The 25,063-nt window shown below is 35.3% G+C and overlaps 2 protein-coding genes across 2 annotated transcripts; one reads left to right on the top strand and one right to left on the bottom strand.

The window, feature by feature from the left end:
* Positions 1-1,883: 1,883 nt before the first annotated feature.
* Positions 1,884-5,140, top strand: LOC113300055 (uncharacterized protein At4g28440-like). The gene is made up of 3 exons (XM_026549202.1): positions 1,884-2,045; positions 2,244-2,470; positions 4,480-5,140. The coding sequence occupies exons 2-3, from the start codon at positions 2,245-2,247 to the stop codon at positions 4,668-4,670; spliced, it is 417 nt and encodes a 138-aa protein (XP_026404987.1). The 5' UTR covers positions 1,884-2,045; position 2,244; the 3' UTR covers positions 4,671-5,140.
* A 970-nt stretch (positions 5,141-6,110) lies between these two features.
* Positions 6,111-6,873, bottom strand: LOC113296302 (GPI-anchored protein LLG1-like). The gene is made up of 3 exons (XM_026544612.1): positions 6,692-6,873; positions 6,538-6,588; positions 6,111-6,418 (listed from the first exon to the last, which is right to left on the bottom strand). Exons 1-3 carry the CDS (start codon positions 6,771-6,773, stop codon positions 6,111-6,113), a joined length of 441 nt encoding a protein of 146 aa, XP_026400397.1. The 5' UTR covers positions 6,774-6,873.
* Between the last annotated feature and the right edge of the window lie 18,190 nt (positions 6,874-25,063).

Here is a 25,063-nt window from a genome sequence, read left to right on the forward strand (position 1 = left end):
AATGATTCTAAAAGATATTTAGGTGCTCCTCTTGTGTTAGGACACTCTAAGTTGAAGTCATTTGATCATATTTTTCAATCCTTTGAGGCTAGACTCAAAAATTGGGTTAATATATCTTCAAACCAAACTTTTAGGTCTACCATGATTAAGTCTGTGTTTAATTTCCCACCAACTTATCAAATGGGGTGTTTCAAAATTCCTAATAGTCCGATTAAGAAACTTGATACCCTCCAAAGGAATTTCTGGTCGGATCACAAGGCTAACAAAGTGTTAGTCTAATTTAGGATTAAACTTGCTTATTTTGTGATCAACATATTGGATTTTGAGACAAATGGTCATTTTTCTTCATTACAAGACAACCTACGAGGTATGTTCTTATTTTTTGAGTAGTTTTTGCATTAGATGGGTGCATTCTTGTGATGTCAAAAGAACTATATGGGAATGGAAAATAGGAAAAACAAGAAGATGTTCAAGAAACTATGGGGTTTCTTGCCGTTTGCTATTTGGTGGAGTCTGTGGAATGAAAGAAACAATAGATTTTACAATAATGTGGCTAGAAATGGTAAGCAAATCATTGTCTATATAAAATGTTTGTTGTTTCAGTGGACTATAAACACTGATATATTTTCTGGTTTTAGTTTATCTATAGTAATTTATAATTGGGATGTCGTGGTTCACACATCCATGTAATCTTCATTAGATTCTTTGTCACTTTTTTTATGACTTAAATTATTTTTTTTTAAAATTTTCTCTTTGTCGTAAAAAAAACAAGGATATATAATAAAGATGTAAAGTTCATAGCTTGGAATAATCTGAATAAGCCTAAGTCTTTAGATGGTTTTGGTTTTAGTAACCTGTAGTTGTTTAATCAAGCTTTTATAAGTAAACTTGCTTGGAAGCTTATTACCGAGAGTGATGAGTTGTAGGTTCAAATTTTAGGTGTCAAATATTTCAAATGTGTTAGCCTTGTTAGAAGTATTTCAAATGCATCAGGAGAAGATTAGTGATACTAGTTTATGGATTTGAAAAGCATATATGAGTGTACAAACATTACTAGAAGTAATAGTTGTTGGTGTGTTAGATGTGGAATTAAAATCCATATTTGTATTGACGGTTGGGTTATTGGATTGGATCATCCTCCTACACCAAATGCAGGTTTGTCTATCACTCATTCTCTTACTTTTGTTTATGAACTTTTCATAACTGATACTAGGATTGGAATGAAGTGTTGATCAATGATGTTTTCCCTACATATATTACTTCTAAAATTCTTTCCATACATGTTCCTCAAACGGGTGTTGATACTCTTGCTGCCTAGGATAAGAGTTGCCCATATTTCATTCAGTGTCGGTATATATAGCATTAGTGATAGTAGTAGTACTTAGCCCATTTTTGGTTGTCTTTATCAATTGTAAGGGGGTTTAGAATGTAACCATCTGGATTACCGGTGGTCGTTGGATATTATGTACGGTAAACCTAGATGCAAAAGCCAAGAATCTGTAATGAATCTATTATCTGAAAATTAATCAAATCAATCGAGTTGTCGATTTAGGCTGTGCTCCTAGGAACTATAAGTTTCGGATTAGAGAGTTACTACTATCTAAATGATCCAACCCTTGTAGGTGTACATCCACGTACACTATAATATACAAATATTTACACTATAATATACAAATATTTAGACTTTCAAGAGAGGGTTGTACTTAATCTAAACATGGGTTGTATTTAGTTACTGACTCGTAGAAAACGGTGATTAAAGTGTGAATAAAAGTGTGAGGAGCTATTTGCACATGTAGATGTAGTACATGTGAACTACCGAGTCACCCTTGGAACACCCTGATCTGTGATTGCACGGTTGCACACAAACCACATCCAAATGTCCGGTCAAGATTTGCACTTGTAAAATTTATAAACGATGGCGGTACATCAATCCTCTCCATTCTAATGGAAAATTGGGTTCGCTAACCTCAGAACTAGGAAGGAAAAATAATCTCTGTATCGAGAAAAACCTCAAATCTATCGCTGCTTCTTTTAACTACTATAAGGTAAATTAAAGTCCCTAATTTTCAATTTTCTTTTACTATCTAATTAATAAGTTAGAATTAAGGTCGTTTTTCTTGAAGATCTGAATCTGATATCCCTTAATTGCTGAGATCAGTTTTTTGATAATTCTTATTTTAGGGAGTCAGTGATCTAAATATTTTTATTTATAAGAATTGATTATTAATCTGAGGTTTTATTAGAATGGCTGAGGAGGCGAAGGCAGGAATGAGAAAACCAGTGTTTGCTAAGGTTGATCAACTTCGCCCCGGAACTAGTGGACACACAATCGTTGTGAAGGTAGTAAGCTCGAAGACGGTTTTACAGAGAGGACGTCCTGATGGTCCTCAAGTACGTCAAATGCGTCTCGCTGAATGCTTGGTTGGAGATGAGACTGGAATGATTGTGTTTACAGCTAGAAATGACCAAGGTATTGATTAATATTTATATAGTGAAAGATTTCACATGTTGGCAAATAAGAACCTACATGTAGAAAGATATTTGTTGAAAACTTTATTGAAACATATACAAAAACAGATGATGCGTATTAGGAAAAGATTTTTAGGAGTTTAGTTTGTTCAGGTAACATGCAGTTGAAATAGCACCCCTATTTTTAGTTGTAGTTTTTAGATGATTAGCTTATTATATTGAAGTTTGAATTAGCTGCTAGATTAGCACCCCATAAGACTTAGCCTTAAAGTCCCTTAAAAACCCGCATCAGCCACTGGGGACATGTCTAAAAGCTATTGAAGTCTATGTTAGTTTTGATTTAGAGGGATTATATAATTTGAGGGAGTTTTATGAGTTTTTTATGCATGACCAAAATCTCTTAAGAAATAAGAGACTCTGGGAGAGTTTGGCTCTAAACCAAATTCTGTAGCTTCATTTATGGAACAAAAACCCTTTAGCTTCAGGTATGGCTTTTCTTTCTTTCTTTTCTGGATCTGTCTTGATGATCTGGTAGTTGTTGCATCATTGTTTATGATCGATCGTATACCAATTCTCCCAAAATCAAATGTTAATGAGTGATTATGTATATGAACTGAGAGAGTCATAGCGTCATGTTTGGAATGATTTTAACACTGGAGAGTGGAGCTCGGCAGGCCCTACAGCTATTTACCAAAAAGAATATGCTTTGTGAACCTAGATTATACACTGAGCTGGAAACCGCCTTCTCGGCCTTGGTATATATTTGTGTGGCCCACTAGGATTTACATGCCCTACAGCTACCTCAATGTTAGAACCATTCCATATATTGCCCATGTACAACTCTCAATTCAATCCCTCGGTGACCAAGAACTACTCTTCCAGGAAAGAATATGAAGACTTTTCTATCTGAAATTACTTCCGAAGCCTTGATCTTTAGGGGGAACACTGTTGAAGAGCAGTGGCGTTCTATAAATAGTTTCAAATTGTCACTATCATGTGGCTACTTTTGAACCCTCACAATTCAGCTTCTAACAAACGAAATCCCAGACATAATTTATTCATCAAAGTTGTTGTATACAGTACGTACATGTTAAACTTCATCTTGACCACCTTTTAATGCGTGCAAGTACTCTTTTAGGTATGAGCTGAGAATTTACCTTTAACTTTTTGGATGGTTTACAAGTAGAACATTCATGTTTTTATAACAAAAAGTTGTGCATGTCACTTAAACACCAAGAGCCTATGCTCTTCACCTAGCAGATTAGTCTAGGAGTACGATCTTGTTATCTGAAAGTAACAAATTTGGAATAAGGAAGAGGGGAAATAGAAATAAAGGAGGGTGATGGCAATTATTAGGGACTTATAGAAGCGAGATAAACAACCTTGTAATGCCAGATTTTCAATTTGATTTCTCTAACTAATGACAGTTTTAAATTCGTGTTGCGCGGTATGAATTTTTAAGTTACTAGTTATGAGTGGTTGAATATGCCTGATTATCCAGATATGTGAGGATATATTGTTGTTTAAATATATCCCTTCTAAGGTATTAGATGTCATCCTTATAGGAGCTCTTTCAATGATCTGTTGTTGCTGTTTTTGATGTATACAACTCGTGCTACGTTGTTCAGTATATGCTCTCGCCATGGTTTAGAACAAAATATGAGCTGGGATTGTAGATTGGAAATAAGCTCATGAGATTTAACCAAGTATTAATACCTTCAGGAGCTGCAGTTGTCCTGCATCAGTTTAATGATTTATTGCTCTGACAATGTAGAATGACCTCGTTGTATCTGCAGTCTGGGTTTGACAAATATAACCATCTTCTAAACGTTCTAGAAGACCAGTGATTTTGTGCACAGCTTTTGTCCATTTATGTCTGATGTTGCTTCTTTTGTTTGATTTGCCTAACCGCTACTTGTTTTCAACAATTGTCCCTTGTTTTAACCTTTTATGTCTTACTGCTTGTTAGTCGTGTTTACAACAAAACCTCATTTATTAATATCATTGCAGTGGATCTGATGAAACCCGATACTACTGTCATTCTGCGCAATGCAAAAATTGATATGTTCAAGGGGTCTATGAGGCTTGCAGTGGACAAGTGGGGTCGTGTTGAAGTGTCTGAACCTGCCAGTTTCACCGTGAAGGAGGATAACAATTTGTCTTTGGTGGAATTTGAACTTGTGAATGTTGTTGAAGAGTGACCTAGTGGAAACACAATAATAGCTATGCACTACACCACCAGAATTGAAGGAACGAAAAATGAATAAAAAAGAATTAAGTTAAGATGTGGAGAGCATTGAAGTTTTTTCATGTTGCCGAAGGGGTTTCACTGAGTTATTTTCCTTTGCGGGCAGGATCAAGTTGTTGGCTCTTTTAGGAAACAAAAATTGTTGATGAAAAGCTATTATTACTACGAAGGAAGACAGGTCAAACAAAAGGTACCCAGCGGCAAACCAGTCCGCAGTGCTGACTGGCCACCTGACGGGTGGTGGAAATCATCAAATCACTTGTTGAGGCAAGACTTATGTTACTGTAATCCTTTGATCTTGCACTTTGACCTTTAAGAAGAAGCCCCAGCTTATAACAAACTCTAATTTGTGGGTTATTTATCTGGTTGTGAAATGTCTTTTAACAGGTTTATGAAATAAGCTTCTATGCTTCCATTGGTTTATTTTTTCATGTTAATTGTATATCAAAAATGCATGAAATTTTGAGTTCCTTGATAGTATCAACAAAGTACAAAATAAATACATTCCGACACAGAACCGCTGGATGAAATATCTTCCTACTGCTGACCTTGCCAGACTGAACCATGGAGGATCGAGGAAATCGGCGATTCTGGCATCAAAACAGTAATACGCCGATTACTACTATGAGAAGAAGTGCTGAAGACGAGCAACACTGAGAGATAGGGCTGAACATGGTGTCGGTTAACCGTTGGAAACCGACCGAACCAGACCAATAAGCAAGAAACCGAACCAAACCATTTAGATTGGTTTGGTAAAAAAAGTTGAAAAACCGACATTACTGGTTTGGTTTTGGTTTGACCTGAAAACCGAACCAAAAACCATTGGGGAACCGATTAATTTTTAAACTTAGTTTCTACCGTCGATTTAAAAGTATTAGATTCTACCCATTGATTTATAGGATAAATAGAAACCCTAAATCTAATATTTCATTATGATACTCTCCCTCTTTCTCTTTCTCCTTCTCTCAGCCGCCTCCCTTCTCCACCCCAACTACATCTGCTGCTACTCGATTTTTTTTCTTCCCGTCTTCTTTTTTTTTTATTTGTCAATAACTAAATTAAGATATATTATATATCTTCTTTTGATCTCTAGAATTACAGTAAGCTTTAACTATTTTTGATTATTTTTTCTTTTTTTTGTCTGTATATTCGTGTAAACCAATACTATCGGCAATTACGATTTTTTTATCTGTAAATTTGTGTATTTTTTTTTTGGTTTGACATAATTATTGGTTAACCAAAAACCATTGGGACAAACCGAAACCAACTTGAATCATTTGGAAACCGAACCAATTGTTAATGGATTGGTTTGGTTTAGATTTTTAGAAACCAATAGTATTGGTTTCGGTTTTGGTTTGGCTAGAAACCGAACCAAAACCGACCATGAACAGCCCTACTGAGAGACCACTGAACCTCTATTAGGGTTGGGATTAGATGAGCCTGGTGGGTCAGACGAACATTCAAGCCCTAATTTCCCTTCTACACATTGATTTGCAAACAAACCAGGTGGGTAACCCCCAATTCGCATTATGTAACTGAACATGGTTGATGAACAAACATTATTCAAGTCATTCAATTCATCTGCATAAGGACACGCAAATTCTTTCAAAGCACTGTAACATTGCTCACGAGGGTAACGAGGTCCTTTACATTGACTTGTGATTACTGTGTAGTTATTGTTTTCAAAATCAACTGGACAATCTGCATCGGGAAAGAAAAAATATACATATCATATTTCTTATGAATCAACATAAACTTCTATGACCATCCCAATTCCTTAACCAAAAAGACTTATATTGTTCAGATCAAAGAAAATCAACCTTTTTTCAACTGGAGGAGTGTTCTTCCTGCATGAGGTTGAAAGATATCATCTGGGGATAACCACAAAATTAGAAATGTCAAAATTGATCTAAATGCAACGGGGAATTCAAAAAAGAAAAGAAATTGCCATTTAAAGTATATTGGTTATATAACCTGAGATAAAATTTGAGGATGTCAATCCAGTGAAAAATAAGAAGATCATAACTGTGGAGAAGCAACAGTGTACCAGCGCCATTGAACTTTTATATAATTTTGATTTGCTTGCGTTTCAGGTTTGAGCTAATAGCTAGAGAGGAAAAATGAAAAAAAAGGGGAAGAAATAAAGAAAATAAACGATGATCCAGGTCAAGAATGACAATATAACGCGTTTACAATAGCCCTGCCGAAATGAACTTCTAATAAATTAGGAAGGGAAAAATACTAGAACCCCCTACTATATGGGTTCAATATATAGAAGCCCCACTAAATGGATCATCCACTGTCAATTCCATACTTTAAGAAAATGATATTACTAGGCCCAAAAAATTAAATTTTCTTCAGATCTGACTCATAATTAATAATTAAGAATTTCAATAATACCAAGAATACCCTTTAGTATTTATATAAGAGGAATATCAGAAGATACTTTCATTTTCAGATTTTGTCTCTCTCTCTCTCTTCTCCAGACGATTTTTTCTTCTGCATATATGGTTTCTCGTCAAATTCATCATTTCCAGATCTGAAACAAGATTTCTCTCCCAAAATCAAGTTTCATCAACAACTAGAAATGAATATTTAATCATCAAATCATGATGACAAAGATAAGTTCGATATATCTTCATCTTTTCATTCGATTTAAACTTCTAATTTGTTGATTTGCAAATCGAAATCAGAAGATTTTTTTTTTGTTTACCGTTGAAAACCTAATCGATCTGATTTCATCTAGAAATCTTTATTCAAAACATGATTAGAACAAAGATCTATAGTTATTTCATCTTGATCTCTCTTTTGAGATTGAAATTTTCAAAAAAAATTGTCCACAAATTTTCTAGGGTTTCGAATTGAAAGTCGATTGAACTTTTAATCTATATTGTTGTGCAGGTTCAACAATGAAATTAAGAAGATCTTCAACCGAAGCAGAAATGAAATCATCGTCATTCGTTTCTACTTTGACAACAACTAATGAAGAAGAAACTTATGATAATAATTCATCTGAAGTTTTGGTATGAGCAAGTTCTGAAAAATATCTAGGTTCTTTTCTCATATTTTCTTCTTCGAAATTTATTTCTTCACTGTATTAATGCATTTGGTTTTATTTTGGATGTTTTTGATGGTAAATTTGATCGGGATTGAAGATTTTTGGAGTTTTTTACTCTCATGGAGAATATGATTTTGAAGATTCAAGATATGAATAAGTTGTATGAATTTGCTAATTACAGGTTATGGAGGTGTTGATTTCAGAGTATGAAAGTTCACAGAGAGCTGTAGGAGTGTGCAAGTGGTACAGATGCAGATTTGGCGTTGGTTTGTAATAAACTGGTGCTCTTATTGTTGTGATATAGCTATGGGATGAATGGGAATATCTCAGGTATGTACTGGTTGAAGAATCAGATGGGTTTGAGTTATTGATGCTCAGATAGATGTATGTTAGGAGTTAACATTACATGTACTGGTACAACTGCAGTTAAGACAACGACAATGGAACAGAGGAAATGAAGTTGGTTGGTGCTGAGATTTGTACTCAGTTGGTGTTGGTTGCAGTTGCAGGACATGGGTTCCGATGGAATTGATATGTGGTCAGTTATGGACTGAGTCTGAGAACTCAATATTGCAGGCTATATGCATGTTAGGATAAACAGGTGCAAAGTTGCCAATATGTGTAACTCCAAATTACACATTTCATATGCATGTGTAACTCCAAATTACACATGCATTTTTTTATGTGTACTAGCTGGTTATACAATTTCACTTTATGAGTGTTTAGTTAGCTGATTATACATGCTTGTTTTATGACTTTTCGAGGCTGCCAGTATTGCTTTTGCATCTGGATTAGTTTGTGTATACTTTGATTAGTTTGGCTGATATTTTTATGTTTCTTTTACAGGAAAATCAACCTTACAGATTCTCTTGTGGAAGGGTTTATTATTAGATTCATTTAAAGTGAAATTCTTTATACTTCACTTTCTCATTTAGTATTAGTGTGGTTAAATTCTCAACATATGTGATGTTTGTTCAGGCAGGGTTCTGTTATTTGGTTTGAATAATGTGGTTCTAGTGTAATTTATAGATATTTTTTAATGCATGACAGGAGATTGATGTATAGAAGTTCCTGGATCAAGACCTATGTGGTAGTGCACTAGAGAAATTCAGATGTGAAGTAAGCTCTTTCAGGTATTGATCTCTCATGTTAATTGGTGTGTAACTATGCTAATTAGATGTGTAACTTATAGTTACACATGCTAAATAGATGTCAAACTACTAGTTACACATGCTAATTAAATGTGTAACTTATAGTTACACATGCTAATTTGATGGGATATGCAGTTCTTAGAGGCATACCTGTTGATCTAATTGAAACTCGTCTGCTGATCTACTAGTTTTGTATTGTTTTGTGCAGGGAAACACATTAGAAAGTTATTCTTAGTAGTTTTTTTTTTTGTGTATCATGGCTATATTTTAATGCAACACATGCTTTTTACATTGTCAAGTCTATTGTTTTCATTCAGATAACATGCAGTAATTGATTTGGACTGCTATCATTGCATTGTTCTGGTGTGGTATGCATTTTCTCATTTTATCTAATATCTATTTAGGAAAAACGAGCTGAAGGTAGAGGAAGGATGGCTCGCCTTCAAAGGAGACTGCTTGTTGTCGAGGTTGAGAAAAGGATCATGCAATTCCAAACTTGCCTGGATAAAGGACAGATAAGGGTTGAACGTATTTGGAAATTATCATGATATAGTATTTTATCTTTTCAAGGTCAGTGCACTGCCAGACACTTAGATTAGTTGTTTTCATTATTTTTTTTGAAATGAACTAGTTGCTTTCATTTTTTTTTGTGCCTTTCCATTCTTGTTTAAATTGTTTAACCTAGATGTTAGGTAAATAGATGTGTAATTTCTAATTACCCATGTTAATTAGATGTGTAACTTCTAGCTACACATGCTAAATAGATGTGTAATTTTTAGTTACACATGCTAATTAGATGTGTAACTTTTACTTACACATACTGATTGAATATATAACTTTTGGTTTTAGTGATTGAATTACTATTACACTAGTCGGATTGAAATTCAGGAGATTTCATCTAACAAGAAGAGCAGATACTTCATTTTAATCTGATATTATGGTAACTTTTTGTCTTATTACTTTGCAGGACAACTATATGCAGAACAAACTTGCGAGACTTGCGTGTGTCTTTCTTCAGGCCCTGATTCGGTATAATATAATTAATGGTGAGTTACCTGATAGACACATTTTTGTGTCTAATTTGATCTCAATACTATATATTGTTGGCACTCGATTTTGTACTAATTTTGTTATTTTATGTATTTGTAGGTATTTTTTGGAAATAAATATTTTTGGAAAATTCGGCTCGAAAAGTTTATTTTGGCACCCGGAGGACACGTGTTGTTCGGACTCCCAAGTTTGGATAAGGGGCAACATAATTACTAAGGGGCACCCCCAGGTCACCCCCAAGGCATCTGCTATTCGCACCCCAGAACTGGATAGGGGGACACCCTTCTTCAAAATTCAAATTCTGAAAATTGGCGGGAAAATGTTCACAGTTCAGGAGAGATTTCGATCGAGAAAATGAAGGAGTTGTAGGTCGATTCAATGGCTGAAATTTGATAGAGAGATGTGATATAGGTTAAGGAACACATTTTGGGCAGTGGGTTTGATCGGAATTGGCTGGAAAACGCGTGATGATTCACACACCCAAAACAGTGCACGTGTACTGTAACACGAGCAAAATTGAAGTTCTTGTGTGCATGGAGGAGTTCTACTAGCATTGGACGAGTGCTGATGCGTGTAGAAGGCAATTGGGAGTGTGCAGGAAGCAAGAGTACGTAAGAATCTTCTATTTTTGGCAATTATTCCCTATTTTTGGACAGCGACAATAATGAAGATTATCTCGAGTTATGGCGAGATTAAACGCACCTGTTGGGTATAAAAGGACCCCTTGGGTTTAGTAGAGAGGCTTTCGAGAGTCTGGGTAGCTAGGGAGGTCCAGAGAAGAAGAAATTCGAGTTTTCCCAAACTCGGTTTCTGCTGCTGCTGTTGCTGATGAACACGAAGAACGGACTCGCAGAAGCAGTCGTTTATCAACAGAAATAACGACTCACACATTGGGTCGTACATCGGGTAGTCTTATTTCCCCAGCGTTTGCGACAGAGAGGCAGCAGTCTTATTTTGTCACTGAGGGACGTAGTTCTCTGGTTTTATTGTATTTCTCATATTCTCATCATTTGTAAACCATTTTTGAGCAATAATAAATTATTCTGAGATCATTTTTACTATGATGAGTTAAACCCCAACACTTGGGCGACGGAGGAGGCCGAGCTTCATAAATGGGTAATTTTATAAATTCTTTTTAAGACTTTTGCATTAAAAATTAATTGAAATATGATTTGATTAAATTGGGTGTTATTTGATTAGATGGGTCATGCTTAGCTTAGGTGATTTGATGTTCCATGCTTAACATTTACAACCAATGTTTTGAGAATCGACTTTGGCAAAATAAGAGTCCATATATGTTTTGAGCTATTATTGTTGAGAATAAATCATTAAGCCTTATGTTATGAAGATTGGCCGAATCATTAGTCCCAGTACCTCTCTACCAATTTGTCAAAATATTTGTATATATATTTATTTTCTAAAAAAAAATTATCCTTCACAAGTCCGAGAGTTTGAACCTCATTACTACAACCCCACGGAAAATCTTTAATCATTACCTTGTGTCATTTAAAACTTTTTTTTAGCTCTGACATGTATGATTTATTTTGCTGAGAATGTAGGATCAACTGTTGTTCTTCTAATATCAGAGAACTTGTCTTTGAACCTTGTTAGTATGATGCTTTGATGGAATTTTTGCTAGTAAGATGCATTCTTAACTCTTGTGGTTCCAGGTATATGAAACCCATAGCCGTTTAGCTCTAGAAGTTGAGGACTTGCACATCAGGTTAGATTAGACTACTGAGTGGATATAATGTATGTGCTCGGGTCATGGCAAGCAAGCCTAAAATGTATAACTCCCAGATTCATGTGAAATTATACATTATTGCATGTACTGTTCATTTAATCTTATATAAACTGATTGCTTGGTATTATATTTCATGTTTCCAATAACTTTATAAAAACTAATTGCTTATTTGTGGTCTTGGTCTCGCTGGAATTGGTGTTGACGATGAATACACAAGTCAGATGCATGTAAAAATCTCAATTGCACTAGATAGATGCATATGTAACTCCAATTACACTATACAAATGCGTAAGTTACACATGCTAAGAAATTGTTGTAAATAAATCTTAAAATAATACATGTATTTTTTTTTATGTTTGGTTTTTGATGTCTATTTTTTTGATGTGTAACTTCTCATTATACATGCCATATGGATGTGTAACCTCTACTTACACATGCCATATGCATGTGTAACTTCTTCTTACACATGTCGTACGCATGTGTAACCTTTTCATGCCATACCCATGTGGAACTTCAGGATACACATGTACATTGCATATGTAACTTCAGATTACACATCCATATGTTATTGGTGGTCGGCGGCGGTGCTGGCGGTGGCCGCCGGCGGCGGTTGGCCGTGGTTGTGGGAGGCGGCGGTGGTCGGGGGCGGTGGTGGTTGGTGGTTGGTGGTGGCGGTTGTGGGAGGTGGTGGTGGTGGTGGCGGTCGTCGGAGGTGGTGGTGGCGGTCGGTGGTGAAGATGGTTGTGACATCATGTTTACTATATTTTAATATTTTGGGGTTAAATATAAATTTTATTTAATTTGGGGCTTGACAATATATAAAAGGGTATGGATGTCCTTTAATAACTGGGGGCTTAGATCTAAACTTCTTTAATTAAGGGCCTCATATTATGGGTTATCCATGGGTTGGGCCTTAGCCTAATTTTCCCGATTAGGAACCGTTTTTTGGTAGGAGACCATTATGTGATAAAAATATCTACCATATGGGGTTGTTTGGTAACCATTATTTTAACGGATTATCAGCTTATGATCCATTATGCAGATTATAATGGATTCTATAGGCGTTTGGTAACCATTATAATAATTGCTTATTTTAATCATAATTGAAAAAATCCATTATTTCCATAAACAGGAAAAAGTTGTTTTTAAAAATTTTATTATAGTCAATTATTTTTTCTAAGGAACTAAAATTGAATTTTTTCTTCTTATTTTCTCTAAACTATCAAGAGAGAGACAAAAAAACAACAGAAGACTAAAAAAGTATCCTAGATCATTGTTCTTTCCTCTCCTTTTTGAGATCATCGTTCTAAGATAATCAATTATTTGGAAAAAAAAATGTTTGCAAAAATTATTTTGAAAATGATATGAAAATCATTTATCAATTTATGATTATCTAAAATCATAAATTTTACCAAACAAGGCGTATAGTTATAAGGGGTGTCCTAAAGTGTAGAAATGATTATCCCACCCTTAACCTAATTTGATTTAAAAACCATATTAATAACCACCTATATATATAACCACCTCCTCCCACCACCATCGCCGCTCGCCACCACCGACCACCACATACCACCTCCGACCACCAACCACCACCACTACCACCTCCATATACTTAATTTAAATCAACCACCACCACCACCACCTCCTCTATAAGTTCGGCTAGGAATTTTGGAAAAATCTTTGTCGAACTAGCCGAACCTGATGGAAACGAAGAACATGAGAATAGTTTGGCTATTTCGCAAAAAATAATAATTCTAGGTGCAGGTTGCCGAACTTAGTTTTAATGGAGTTTTTGCTTTCAAAGAAAAATTCGATTACGTCGTAGTTTTTTTTTCCTAGCCGAACTTTTAGTTCGGTTATGTCACAGTTTTTTTTCCTAGCCGAACTTTTAGTTCGGTTACGTCGCAATTTTTTTCCTAACCGAATATTTCTCTGAAAGAAAAAACTCCATTAATGCTGAGTTCGGCTACCCGTGTCTTCAGAACCATTAGCCGAACTATACTAGCAGAAGAGTTCGACTACCTGTTCTTCAGATTTCGTAGCCCGACTCTATGGTCATAGCCGGAATCAGTTTATAAAATTTTCATTTTTTTGAAATTTTGGCCAATTTCAACAAGATTAACTAAATTTGAAGTAATACCTAAATTTCCAAAACCCTCATTTCGAAATCAACCATCTTAAAAAAAAAAAAAAAAAACCTTCTTCTTCTCAAAATTTGTTCTTCTAAAAACACCCAACTAATTAATCTAACCTCAATAATCACTAATTAATTTAACTTAATTATTTAACTAATCATTACATTAATTAATTTAACTAAGAAGGGTAAGTTTGGTGTTAATATAAATACTTAGATAAGGGGTGACCTAAAATTACTTCTAATATCAACCCAAAAATGAAATCATGGTCCCCACCAAAACAGGATGGTGCCCAAAAAACCATTCAAAATTAGACTGGTTGCTGAGCCCATGCTTTGCACGGGATGAAGTTGTCCACATTAAGTTGGGCGGGCCGAAATTGGGAGGGAGGAGAGGACGCAAGAGAAAAGAGAATCAAGAATAGGTTATGTTTTAGACGTGTAGTGGCGAGCTATCTTGAGCACAAAAAATTGCAGAACAGATTAGAAACCCTTAATCATATTGGGCGGGGGCAGGAGCCAGTGGCCGAAAAAGAAATTAGAATTGAGGAGGACTAAAATGAAATTTTATAAACATGTTAAATTTTGTGGACTAAATACTAAATGGAGGTTAAATTTTATGGTTTTTAGGATTTTAGAGGTTGTAGAATTCAAACTTTTGGCTTAACTTTCAACCATATACCAGGAAGCCAGGAAATCGTCCTCAAGTTATATATACAATGTTGTTCTCTAACTTTCTGTAACCTAGCCATATATTTCTGTATAAATTTCGCGTAACAAAAATAATCATGCGAGAAGCAAGAATTGATCTCGCAAGAATTGATCTCGCGACCTGCTTCTTGCATTCATGCCTCCTGACCAACGGTGCAAGCTTCTTCTTTGGAAATATCTCTGCAAAATTATCATCAACTCTCTTCTGTGCGAAATAATCAAAGAAATATCTGTGCGAAAAAATACGCAGGTGTTGGGACTTGATCACACGACCATGAACTCATTAACTTCGCAGGTAACCAATTGTGCTGCCTCTTGTTTGCGAAATAATGAAACAATATTGCGAAATTATTCATTTTTTCGCTCTCTGTAAAAAAGAAGAAAACTATGTTCGCAGGCGAATTCGAACTTGCGACCACGAACGCACATACTGCTCTCTGGACCAATTTTGCCAGGACCTCTCTGCGAAATTAACGCATAACTTTTTCCTTATTCTTTTATTCTCCTATGCAAATGAGAAAAAATGAAAAATATGTGTCTCTGCGAATTCGAACCCGTGACCTATTTGTTGTTCGCTCTATACTTTGATTTGTTGTGCTTCACATCTTGAGTTTTATTCTGATCTCCTTCTCATTGTTTATCATTATTGATTGTTGTTCCTTCGCATACGATGTTGTGTATTCTTTTACTCTTAGCAGCTGAAGTTGTCTTCGCACGTAGCAAGTCCTTGTTTTCGTCCTATCTGTTCGTCTTATCTTTTGGGAGGTCTAATATTCATTTTCTGTGGTAGTTCCTCTGCCTGATTTCGTCCTTTGATCTCATTGCTTTATAATAGTTCTAGTTCATGTTTTGCTGGTCTTGCATTAATTCTTTGTATGTTGGTCTAGCTCATCATTTGTGGTTGCTGGGGATCCTCTGGTCATCGTTCTTTGTTTAGCACCGCTATAATGGGGTTTTATGCTCCTTTGAGTTCTTTTCTTTGTTGACAACTTGGATCTGCTGTTCTGACTTAAATTGTGTATCTGCAACTCATTAGTCAAGTTAGTGATGTAATGATCTTGCTTTCTTATTGTTGGATATCATTGTTCTCTCTTCATCTTTCTGGGATATCACCGCCCTTTCTTTCTTTCTTCTTTTCATGCTTGATAATCCCCATCAAGGATTCACGTGAGTTTCCTTGAGTTGTTCATGCTGTCTACTTCCACTTTTTCTTTATTTTCGCGTAGCACCATCCTTCCTTTGTGTTTGGCCATATATTTCTCCTTGCATTTGTCGTTGGAGTTTATTCTTTCGCATAAGAATACCTTGCCTTCTCTTCGTGTTTGTGCATCACTCTGATTTTCTCTTTACCTCTATTTCATCGCACACATTTCCATTAGATTTATCTTATAGTAGTATTGAGACTTCGTTCATTACTCCTTGTCTTTGATCCATTGTAGAGAAGATTAAGTTCCATTTCTTTGCATTGCGAACTTGTGGAACCATTTCTTCGCATATTAATAATTTATGCTGGTAAGGTCTCCAATTATGCATTGCTGCGAACAACAAATCAATTTTGTTTAGGATGCTACCTAGTGGATGAAAGCTCATATACAGCTAAGATTTCCTCTAATTTCGGATCTGGCTTGCGATGATATCGCAAGCTTACAAATGTTAATTTCACAGATCTTCTAATCTTCGCAAAGTTATTATATTTTTCTTATGTTTAAGCTAATATCACCTATTGTGTCTTTTCTCAAAGTGCTCTGCGACATTTTTGTAATGCGTTGTTAAGAATTTCGCGAGCGTATCGTTGTCCCAAAATTCCGACCCTACATCTTGCCTCTTTTTTCTTGAATATTGCTTGAAGAGCGATTTTCAGGAAAAAATCCATTGTTGTAGTTGTTGGAGAGAGATACGTGTTGTTGGAGTAGTCTTTGTTCTTTGTTGATGAGGGAACGAGCGAAAGAATATTGGACTTGAAAAGTACGCACTTGCCTCTATTCTTTTGTGAAGTTCTGGGGCATTGCGAAGTAAATAAGAAGTATCATCTTTTGAAGTATGCGAAGTATGAAGTATCCTTGAAGAAGTATAAGAAGTATTCATGCCTCGAAATATAAGAAGTATCCGTTCTTGAATGAGAATAATAAGTATTGCCTCTATTCATGCGAAATCATTACTCCATTTTTGGTGATTCTTGCCGAGAAGATAAAGAACATAAAATGTTTTCTTGGTAATCCATAGTTGCCTCTGTTCTTTATCTATGAGGATAGAATCCTTGAGAAAATGTTGAATGTGCGAATTGTTTCTTCATTCTTATCTTGCCTCTGTCTCATGTTTTGTGCTCAGGCGATAGTATAATCTCTTCAAGTTGCTTATAATTGTGCGAAATAATTGAGCCAGATAATCACATCATTCGAAATAATCACATTCTGCGAAATTCTGACACATTCTATGAAATTTCGAATCATTCTGCGAAGTTTTGTATCATTCTACGAAGTTCTGAATAATCTTGCGAAATTCTGAATAATCCTGTGAAATTCTGAGTAATCCTGAATAATTATGCTAAATTCTGCGATATTATTGCGAAATTCTGCAATATTATTCCGTACAGTTTTGTAAAGTACTTGTGCGAATATAATGCTTATGTGATGATTATGTTATGAAATGTGTATGCGATGTTTATGCTATGAAATGCTTATGCAATGCTTTTATGATGCGAGTATGATGCTTGTATGATGAGAATGCTTATCTATTGCAATGTATAGCTAATGTTTGTGTTACTTAGCTCATTTTGCACGCTAAAATTGATGTAGCTTTAAATTGCCTCCATTCTCCATTTCTCTGGCTTTTTCTTTAGTGTATGCATTCCTCTTCGTGTAGTTATTGTTCCTCACAAGTTCTTACTTGTGTTTCATCTTTCCTTTTCCTGTACTATTAGTATCTCATAACAGTATGATCATAGTATCAAGTCTGCGGCATTTTTACTGCCTCAGTTTCATTTCCATACACATATTCGCAAGCTTATTTGCTTACATATAATCATCTTCGCAAGTTTATTTGCGTACCCTCTCCTGTGGTCTTATTTTTCCTTCCTAGTTAAAGGTCTTATTATGCCACCTCTCGTCATTGCGACAAAATCGCATGACGTCTTTGCACTTTCATGCAAAAACCCATTGATTTTGCCTTAACTTTTTGTTTTGTATTATTGCCTCTTCAGGATTGTTGCGACAATATGACAGGCCTAAATATTCTTGCGAAAATAAATCCCCATGACATTTCCGTCTTGCGACGAAATCGCAGGACGTCCTTACACTTTCATGTACTGACCCATTGATATCGTCTTATCTTTTTCTCTAGTATTATTGCCTCTTCAGGATTGTCGCACAAATATGACAAGCCTTAATACCCTTGCGAGTAAAAAGTCTCATGACATTTGCGTCTTAAGACACTTATTAGCTCCCTAATGGAGGGTGTCGCCCTTATCTACCCCTGGTTTCCCCTTCAAGGAGGCGTACCTCTACCATACAAGGTTGGCTCCTCCCATACGGTCTTAACAACAACCAGTTGTTTTCGCAGCCTCTTATCCCTTTTACCTATAGGGTTTATGGTTACGAGACTGCACCCTAAGTGGGGTTTTCTTCGGGCCGAGTGCAGTATAAGCCAAGACTTGTCAAGAATAGCAAGGTACGCTCCAGACGCCCCTGGCACTCTTGACTCAACCGTATACCTTGGCGCCTTGGTCAGATTTTGCACTCCTTGGGAGAGTCCTTATTACCTCAGTCGCCCAACCTAAGTCATATGCTTAAGCAGAGAATCCAAGGTGTCTCTCCTGGATGGGCTTTATTGACTCCAAATCTCCATGACTCAGGTTCCGGGGGCGGTGTAGCCTTTCCCTGAGCCATGCAACAGGTACCCCCTTATATGACATACTTTAAGTGTTACATTTTCCTCTTGCGAAATTGTATTCGCGAACTAGGGTGTACGCCATAAAGGTTCGCCCCTATCTGCGAAATTTTATTCGCGTTTCTGCGAAATGTTCGCGTCTCTTTGTTTCTGCGAAGTGTTCGCGTTTCTTTATTCTTTCATTCATTCTTTCATTTCTGTCATTTCTTTCATCCATTCTTTAATTCTCATAATATCATATCATTTGAAGCAAAGTAAATATTCAAGAGAAATTCTAATACATAATAATTATGAAATCTTTGTAATTGTGAAATCTTTGTAATTCTGCGATTGTTTCGCATTTTGTAAATCAAATCAAAAATCTTTTTATTCTCTGCAAAAGAAATATTCTAGAGAAACATATAAATTGAATTTTCTCAGTTTTCTGTAATTTTGAAATCTCGCAATCTTTGTAATTTTGAAGTCTTCGTAATCTTGAAGTCTTAGTAATCTTTATAATCTTTGAGATCTTGAAATCTTTGTAATCGTGCGATTGAATCGCTTTTTGTAAATCAAATCAAAAATCTTTTTATTCGTTCTTAGTATAAAGTAAAATGTTTAAGGAAGTGGTACTTATCTTTCATATGAGTCGCTGTTGTTGTCAGAGAAATGAATAAATGTCTTGAAATGTATGAATTTCGCGCAGCAAAAAGAAGTGTGAGAAGTGAGACTTGAACCCTCGACCTGCTTCTTGGATTTTCTTGCACCATACCAACTGTGCGAAGCCTCTCTTACGAAATAATCAAATTTCTTGCGAAGTAATCAAATTCCAACTGTGTGAGAGGCACTTCTGTATAAATTTCGCGTAACAAAAATAATCATGCGAGAAGCAAGAATTGATCTCGCGACCTGCTTCTTGCATTCATGCCTCCTGACCAACTGTGCAAGCTTCTTCTTTGCGAAATATCTCTGTGAAATTATCATCAACTCTCTTCTGTGCGAAATAATCAAAGAAATATCTGTGCGAAAAAATACGCAGGTGTTGGGACTTGATCACACGACCATGAACTCATTAACTTCGCAGGTAACCAATTGTGCTGCCTCTTTTTTGCGAAATAATGAAACAATATTGCGAAATTATTCATTTTTTCGCTCTCTGTAAAAAAGAAGAAAACTATGTTCGCAGGCGAATTCGAACTTGCGACCACGAACGCACATACTACTCTCTGGACCAATTTTGCAAGGACCTCTCTGCGAAATTAACACATAACTTTTTTCCTTATTCTTTTATTCTCCCATGCAAATGAGAAAAAAATGAAAAATATGTGTCTCTGCGAATTCGAACCCGTGACCTATTTGTTGTTCGCTCTATACCTTGATTAGTTGTGCTTCACATCTTGAGTTTTATTCTGATCTTCTTCTCATTGTTTATCATTATTGATTGTTGTTCCTTCGCATACGATGTTGTGTATTCTTTTACTCTTAGCAGCTGAAGTTGTCTTCGCACGTAGCAAGTCCTTGTTTTCGTCCTATCTGTTCGTCTTATCTTTTGGGAGGTATAATATTCATTTTCTGTGGTAGTTCCTCTGCCTGATTTCGTCATTTGATCTCCTTGCTTTATTAATAGTTCTAGTTCATGTTTTGCTGGTCTTGCATTAATTCTTTGTATGTTGGTATAGCTCATCATTTGTGGTTGTTGGGGATCCTCTGGTTATCGTTCTTTGTTTAGCACCGCTAGAATGGGGTTTTATGCTCCTTTGAGTTCTTTTCTTTGTTGATAACTTGGATCTGCTGTTCTGACTTAAATTGTGTATCTGCAACTCATTAGTCAAGTTAGTGATGTAATGATCATGCTTTCTTATTGTTGGATATCATCGTTCTCTCTTCATCTTTCTGGGATATCACCGCCCTTTGTTTCTTTCTTCTTTTCATGCTTGATAATCCCCATCAAGGATTCACGTGAGTTTCCTTGAGTTGTTCATGCTGTCTACTTCCACTTTTCCTTTATTTTCGCGTAGCACCATCTTTCCTTTGTGTTTGGCCATATATTTCTCCTTGCATTTGTCGTTGGAGTTTATTCTTTGGCATAAGAATACCCTGCCTTCTCTTCGTGTTTGTGCGTCACTCTGATTTTCTCTTTACCTATATTTCATCGCACACATTTCCATTAGATTTATCTTATAGTAGTATTGAGACTTCGTTCATTACTCCTTGTATTTGCTCCATTGTAGAGAGATTAAGTTCCATTTCTTTGCATTGCGAACTTGTGGAACCATTTCTTCGCGTATTAATAATTTATGCTGGTAAGGTCTCCAATTATGCATTGCTGCGAACAACAAATCAATTTTTTGAAAAATCTAGAGAAGTTTATACTAAGCCTTGCCTTGTTTCAAGTGCTTTAGCTCTTTGTTCGCACGAAATGTTGCCCACTGATTTCTTCTTCGTGTACGTCTTAGAATTTATCTGCACCTAAGTTCTTGTCCTCTCTTGGTCTACCTTTCATCCTTGAGTTTCCTTGTCTTACGCGATGCCTTCGCTCAGGTGAAATTAGGTAATGTTACTGCAAATTGGTTATTCGTCTCTTCGTTATATCCATGGAAAGGACCACCACCAGATTCCGTTTTGTATCACCATCAACACTTTTATGTGTATTTTGTTGTGGAAAGATGATTCTTCGCTCTTGTAGAGATACATCTCAATTTTTTAGGCTTTTCTTCTTCAAAACTGTGCCATCTTCGTTGAATACTTTCTCACTCAAAATTTCCCAGATCTAGAATTTTGAACATATAAGTAAAGAGATGAAAAAGATTTTGTTCTGTTTGAACAATCAATAGATGATGATTCGTTATATTTCGCTCTTTGTATCACCACTACCTTTGATACGGATCTAACATCTATGTATCTTTTTCTTTTGATTCTGTGAACTTTTGATGGTATTTCTTGCTTGAAGACCAGAATTGTTCGCTGGAGTTTCCCCTTTTGACCCTAAATTTTGTAGATCTAGATGCACAATAGCTAATTTATTTGAATATCCTTCAAACCAACAAGAAATAGGTAGTGTTTCTAGCGCCAAAATGTAGTTGCAGGAAATCCTACAACACACCCCTTGTATTATCATGACTATGATTTCTAGATCTAAAATTATTTGATATGAAAATAAAGATAAAGATAATGAAAATAGAAAATAAGACACAAGATTTACGTGGTTCGATCAATGTGATATACATCCACGGGGTTAGGTTTCTTCACTATGATTGTTGAATTACATATGAATTATAATTGAGACTCCATTAATGAGTATTTGGAGCTCTCTCTCTCTCTCTGGTTTTTGGGAAAGAATAAGAAGATAATAATAATACAAGTTACTTTTCTCTCTCCTACCTTTCTCTTTATATAGGATGCTACCTAGTGGATGACAGCTCATATACAGCTAAGATTTCCTCTAATTTCGGATCTCGCTTGCTATGATATCGCAAGCTTACAAATGTTAATTTCGCAGATCTTCTAATCTTTGCAAAGTTATTATATTTTTCTTATGTTTAAGCTAATATCACCTAGTGTGTCGTTTCTCAAAGTGCTCTGCGACATTATTGTAATGCGTTGTTAAGAATTTCGCGAGCGTATCGTTGTCGCGAAATTCTGATCCTACAATATATTCAAGAAAGAGTGCAACAAATTTAAAACAAAAAAAGGGAGGTAAGTAGGGAATGACAACAATCGTAGGATGAAATGTAAAACAAGTTCATGAATGCACTTCCTTTAAACAAATGTAAACATTGTTTCTTAGGATGAAATCTTCACCTTTACCCATTCGGATAATCATTACAACATTCATAAGATTATGTCGATGTCATATCTACGAAGTTCAAAAGATAAGCATTATGTTTCGTAATTCAATAAATTCCTTGACACTTTGATCATAATAATATGTCCTCGCATGTTATGTTTTCAATCTAAAAGATTTGAAAGAAAGTAGATAGAAATGGAACAAGTCAAGTCGTAGTTACTAACCTCAAGCTGAAGGAAAATGTCTTTGTTGTCTTCAATCCATCTTCAGATCTTTGTGAATAACTGGAGCACAATAATTCTATCGTTTCTAGTCTAACCTATCGAAGTTGACTCTAGTTTTCTTATTAAGCGACTCGAGTTTTGGAACTAAGTATGACAACCAAACTTGACATACCAACGCTTGGTGGGTTCGACCGAGTTGTGATCTAACAATCTCCCCCGTTGTCAATTTAGGGACAAAACTCTATTACATATCGAGATAAATGAATTACAAAAATAACTCATACGAATCGGCATGTATTCAAAAATAAATTTCTTTGTTGAAGCAACAAAATCTTTTACTCCCCCTAAAGGTAAGCTAGGTAAATATTCAATACGAATATCTTTGTTATTCCTCTTTTGTAGTCAAGATAACTACAAGTATCAATATGATATGTTATTCCCCCTTAGTCTATGCTTTACTCTTTCGTTAGATATAACGTTTCAACACAATTGTCCTTTCCTTAGTGATTTCAAATCACTTGTTTACTCCATATATTTCTCCCCCTTTTTGTCACAAAATGACAAAGGTTCGAGCAAATAAAGGTCAAACCGAAAGGATCTTACAAATCTAAAGACTTGTACGACCTATAAGAGTTAAGCACGAAGGTTCCACATACCATTTTAGATAACCAATATCAAAACCGAAACTACAAGTAATTGGGTTTTAATGCGTTATCTAGGAAACAATTGCCCAAAGCAATGTTCCAAATAGTTTAACAAATTGACTAAGAAACTTAGTTCCCTTGCTAAACCGATTGCACAAATACAATCGCTTATTTGGATAAGACAAAAATAAAGATCAGATTAACTTTATTATTCTCATCAGGCTCTAATTATTCAGACAATAACTTAGACCTTTCACTTTAGACAAGACAAATACTAGGCTAGTTAACTAATATTTCTTGTCAAGGCATTCGATTAGACTTGAATAACTGAATCCTTTACTTTGATAAGTCTAACTAAGATCAGAATTAACTTAGTTTCTCTTATCCGAAATCGAATTGGACTAAACAAATGATCCCGTATTTTGTTAAGCCATAAGCAATACATACAAACCAAATAAATTGACTTGCACAATTATTTTTCTTAACCGGAAGCAATTGAAATAAACATAGATATTAAAGAACGCCAATTGCACCGAAATTATGTTAAGTCTAAAACAATTGATACCAAACAATAAAGAAAGATATCAAACCAGTTTTTCTTAACCGGAAACAATTGAATCACACACACACACATGAACAACAATTGTACCGAATTTTGTTAAGCAAAAGAAAAATATATGCAATAAACTCAAGCTTTTCTTAAACAGGAAAACGATTAACTAACAAATTCGTTACCTCATATTCCGCATCCTCAGTGTGTTGTAAGAACGAAAAAACAACAAGAAAAGCAACCTTTACCAGAGAAAGGTTGAACTGATTTTAACTATTACGTGCCAATAGTAATAAGCTAAAACCAAAAACTCATATGTATACTATATACACAACTTATAAACAATAAATTGATAATAGTATAATTGTGACTCATATATTAGATTAATTGTCATCATCCTTTTATGATTATTTGATTAAGCAACCCAATAGGTTATGAAATCCGCTAAATCAAAATTCACAAAATTATAAAAAGGTAACCAATATGAGACCTAATTATCTCATATAAAGATGACAACACGGAGATACATTCATTTGATCAAGAACGTTTAGCACAATATTCTGAATGTCACGAGTGTTGAAACTTATCATTCGAGTGTCATCATTGTGGCTATCTTTTGATACCTCCCTGGTTGTCTTTAGGGAAGACTTTGGACTCCATTTAGAAATGGGTTTTACAGGAGCAGCTTTATTCTTCCTATTATTTCCTCCTGAAATCTTAGACGAATATCTTGAGGAAACATTAAGGTAACTGAAATGTTGAAAACTCTGAGAATTAGAATTTCTCCAATTTGGAACATCGGATCTTGTCTTTACAAAGTTATCTCTCCTTTTATTGTTTAAGCGATAATGAGAAAACTTTGTAGAAGCCTGATAAGCAAACTTTGAACTATCATTATAATAATTCTTTTGCTCATTCTTAGGACAATGATGACTTGATTTAGCACAAGGAGCATTATTGAGTTCAGCCAATTTTGCGAAAACGCGTGCATCTATGGCTTTCTCATTCCTTTTACGGAATCTGCATCCCTTTCCAAGTGTCTTTTATTTCCACAATAAAAGCAATGCTTAGTAACACACGAATCATGAGACTTAGTGTTACCTTGTTGTGGACTCACTTGTATTGGAGTTTGACGGATTTTACATTTTCCATCTTTCGCTGAAGATGAAGGTGCTACAGATTTTTCTTTTATAGAATAGCAATCTTTTGTGGCAACTTTTGAAGCAATTTCTTCAGCAGAGTCTTTAGGTTTTACAAACTTTATCTCCTGTTTAGTATTCAATGTTTTTTTACCTTTGTAGCCCAATCCTCGCGTGTCACGAGGAACTCTAGTTTCCTTCAACATTGAGTCAAGTTGTTTTGTGCTACTATCGAACTTTTTCAAGTCCTCTTTTAAACCCATATTCTCTTTTTCCAACGTTTTTATTTT

The sequence above is a fragment of the Papaver somniferum genome, chromosome 7 (assembly GCF_003573695.1).
Source record: "Papaver somniferum cultivar HN1 chromosome 7, ASM357369v1, whole genome shotgun sequence".
Taxonomy (NCBI): domain Eukaryota; kingdom Viridiplantae; phylum Streptophyta; class Magnoliopsida; order Ranunculales; family Papaveraceae; genus Papaver; species Papaver somniferum.